Raw genomic sequence first — 2,330 nt, forward strand, 5'->3', positions numbered from 1 at the left:
ATGTCTGACTGGATCTTCTATATGCACTCCAACTTGTCCTCTGCCCCCTGGGAGGGCAACGGAGCAGGTAGGCCTACTCTGGGCATCTGTGTAAGAGGCATTGGTATACATACAACCTCACCTGGCTGCCACATGTTCTTTTGGGCTTGCCCACCATACCTGAGAACTTCCCCAGCTGTAAGTAATACCAGTGACCTAGGGCCCCCTGAGGGACCCACAGTGTTCCTGCTCACTGCTGAGGACAAGTGAAATGTCATCCCTGAGGGAGAGTTCAGAAAGGTTTACAAATGTAGCCTTCCCCTTTGGGCTACAAGATGCTTCCATTCAGACCCCATCCTGATTGGTCTCTTAGCAAAAGTACATTTTTGTTGGCAAGTGATAAATGGAGCAGTTTGAGGAAGAGCTGTGAAAGTCCACTCTTGAACCTCAACTTCTGGCCCAGGCACCTTTACCATGCTGTCACGCAGACATCCACGTGGGTCCCCTCTGACACTTCCAAGACTGAGCTGCTGAGTACTGGGAGAAAGAGTGGTGTCCCATTGATGGGAAGAACAGTAGAGGCAAGGGGAGTGATGAAGTGATCCTGAGCCTGGAGGGCTGAGGAAATGGTGTCCTGCAAGGTTGGGCTGATGTGAGCCTAGACTCGCTACCCAGATTCTGGCTTTGAACCTCCTGTTCAGTGTTTGTCCTTTTTTCTAATCTAGATAAAAGTATCAGAGGCTAGAGCTCAAAGTGGTTGAAACAGGAGGGATGAAGGAGGCCCAAGAGGCATTGCCAAGGTGAAAAGGGATCTTGACTGATTTGGATTAGATTATTTTTTCCAAAGCTTGAAAGGCCTTTCCATTAAAGCCTCAGAAGTGAGAGACCTTAAGAAATGTTTTCTGTTGTGGAAGGGACAATTGGGGAGGATCCTGATTGCAATTATTTTTGGGTTCTACTGTGTTCTCTGGGAATTGGGAACAGATTTCCTGGTCTCTTGCTGCTGCCATAGGCTCCATGGAATTCCTTTTGTAACTCACATCCCTTCTCTAGGGCACTGAGAGGTGATGGGTCAAGGCTGTGTTTTGGATGCCAAGCAGATTAAAGAGCTTCAACTAGAAACTGAGAGAGACATGAGAGAGGGGAGGTCCTGGCAGGAGACTTTCTCCAGCAGAAGTGACTGATCAGTTTTGATTTTCTTTCCAGCAGCAGCGGCTCCCACTTCTCCTCCTACACCTTGTCTATACCATGTCCTCTACCAAGGGTGTGGAGAAACCCAGATGGTCTGGCACGGAGAGACATACTGCCTGGTTGGTGGCTACCGGGCCTATGGGGATGCTCCTTTGGCCACCCCTGCAAAGGTGGAAGCAGAGGAGCCAGTTCCCAGGCAGGTGCCCAAGAGACATCAAGCTGTGGCAGAGTTGGACAAAGCCACCCTAGCAAAGGTGGAAGCAGAAAAGCCAGTCCCCAGGCGGGCACCCAAGAGACATCGAGCTGGGGCAGAGTTGGACAAAGTCACCCTGGCAAAGGTGGAAGCAGGGAAGCCAGTCCCCAGGCGGGCGCCCAAGAGACATCGAGCTGGGGCAGAGTCCGACCAAGACCTAGGCTGCCCCGCCCCCAATATTCGGACATTGCAGCATGGCGGCAGGAGGCTGACTCCACAGAAGGTCACTGGCTGAGCTACTCTGTAGAGAGGGCAAATATTTAACTGCCTAAGACAGCTAATGCTTCTTCCTGAAGGGACCCCCACTGCCCACCATTGGGGATTAGAACCTGAGTTGTTCTGTCTGAGCCTTTCTTGGCCAGGAGCCTCCTTCCATACTAACTGGCCATGGGCAAGGAGCCTCGGAAACTGAGGTTTCAAATGAGAGGCTTCTCTGAACATCCCAGGACCGAAGCTGGCCTGGAAGAAAACCTGATTTCCTCTGCTCAATCCTCTAGGGTCCCTTCTTTGGCAGAGGAAAGAAAAATGTGCACTCTGCAAGCTGAGGAGGATCCAGGAGCAGAGAGATGATGCCCAATGGCTTTATCAGGGGTCCGGTCTACCAGATGGGCTCCTGCCCTGAGTCGTTGCCAACAGCTACCAACACAAAACAGAAGCTGGGAGTTTTGAAACTGAAAGACGTGATCTGTGGCTACCCAGGGAGCCTCCTGCCTAGGGTCTCAGGAGGCAGAATAAAGTGACCTGGGAAGACCTGTTCCCTGGAGCAGGAACAGGATGAAGAGAGTCAAGCAGCATCCCACATGAGGCGCACATGCTCCTTTATTCCCAGCCCTTTCATGACCCAGTGGGGTTCCTTACTGTTCAATAAAATGATTTTCTATGACAGTATTTGACTTGAAATCCTGAT

At 51.2% G+C, this 2,330-nt stretch overlaps 1 protein-coding gene across 1 annotated transcript; it reads left to right on the plus strand.

Moving 5' to 3' along the window:
- Window positions 1-1,658, plus strand: LOC124230823 (DPEP2 neighbor protein-like). The gene is made up of 3 exons (XM_046647207.1): window positions 1-67; window positions 1,186-1,340; window positions 1,509-1,658. Exons 1-3 carry the CDS (start codon window positions 1-3, stop codon window positions 1,656-1,658), a joined length of 372 nt encoding a protein of 123 aa, XP_046503163.1.
- The last annotated feature ends 672 nt before the right edge of the window (window positions 1,659-2,330 follow it).

This window comes from Equus quagga, chromosome 20, assembly GCF_021613505.1.
Source record: "Equus quagga isolate Etosha38 chromosome 20, UCLA_HA_Equagga_1.0, whole genome shotgun sequence".
Lineage (NCBI taxonomy): Eukaryota > Metazoa > Chordata > Mammalia > Perissodactyla > Equidae > Equus > Equus quagga.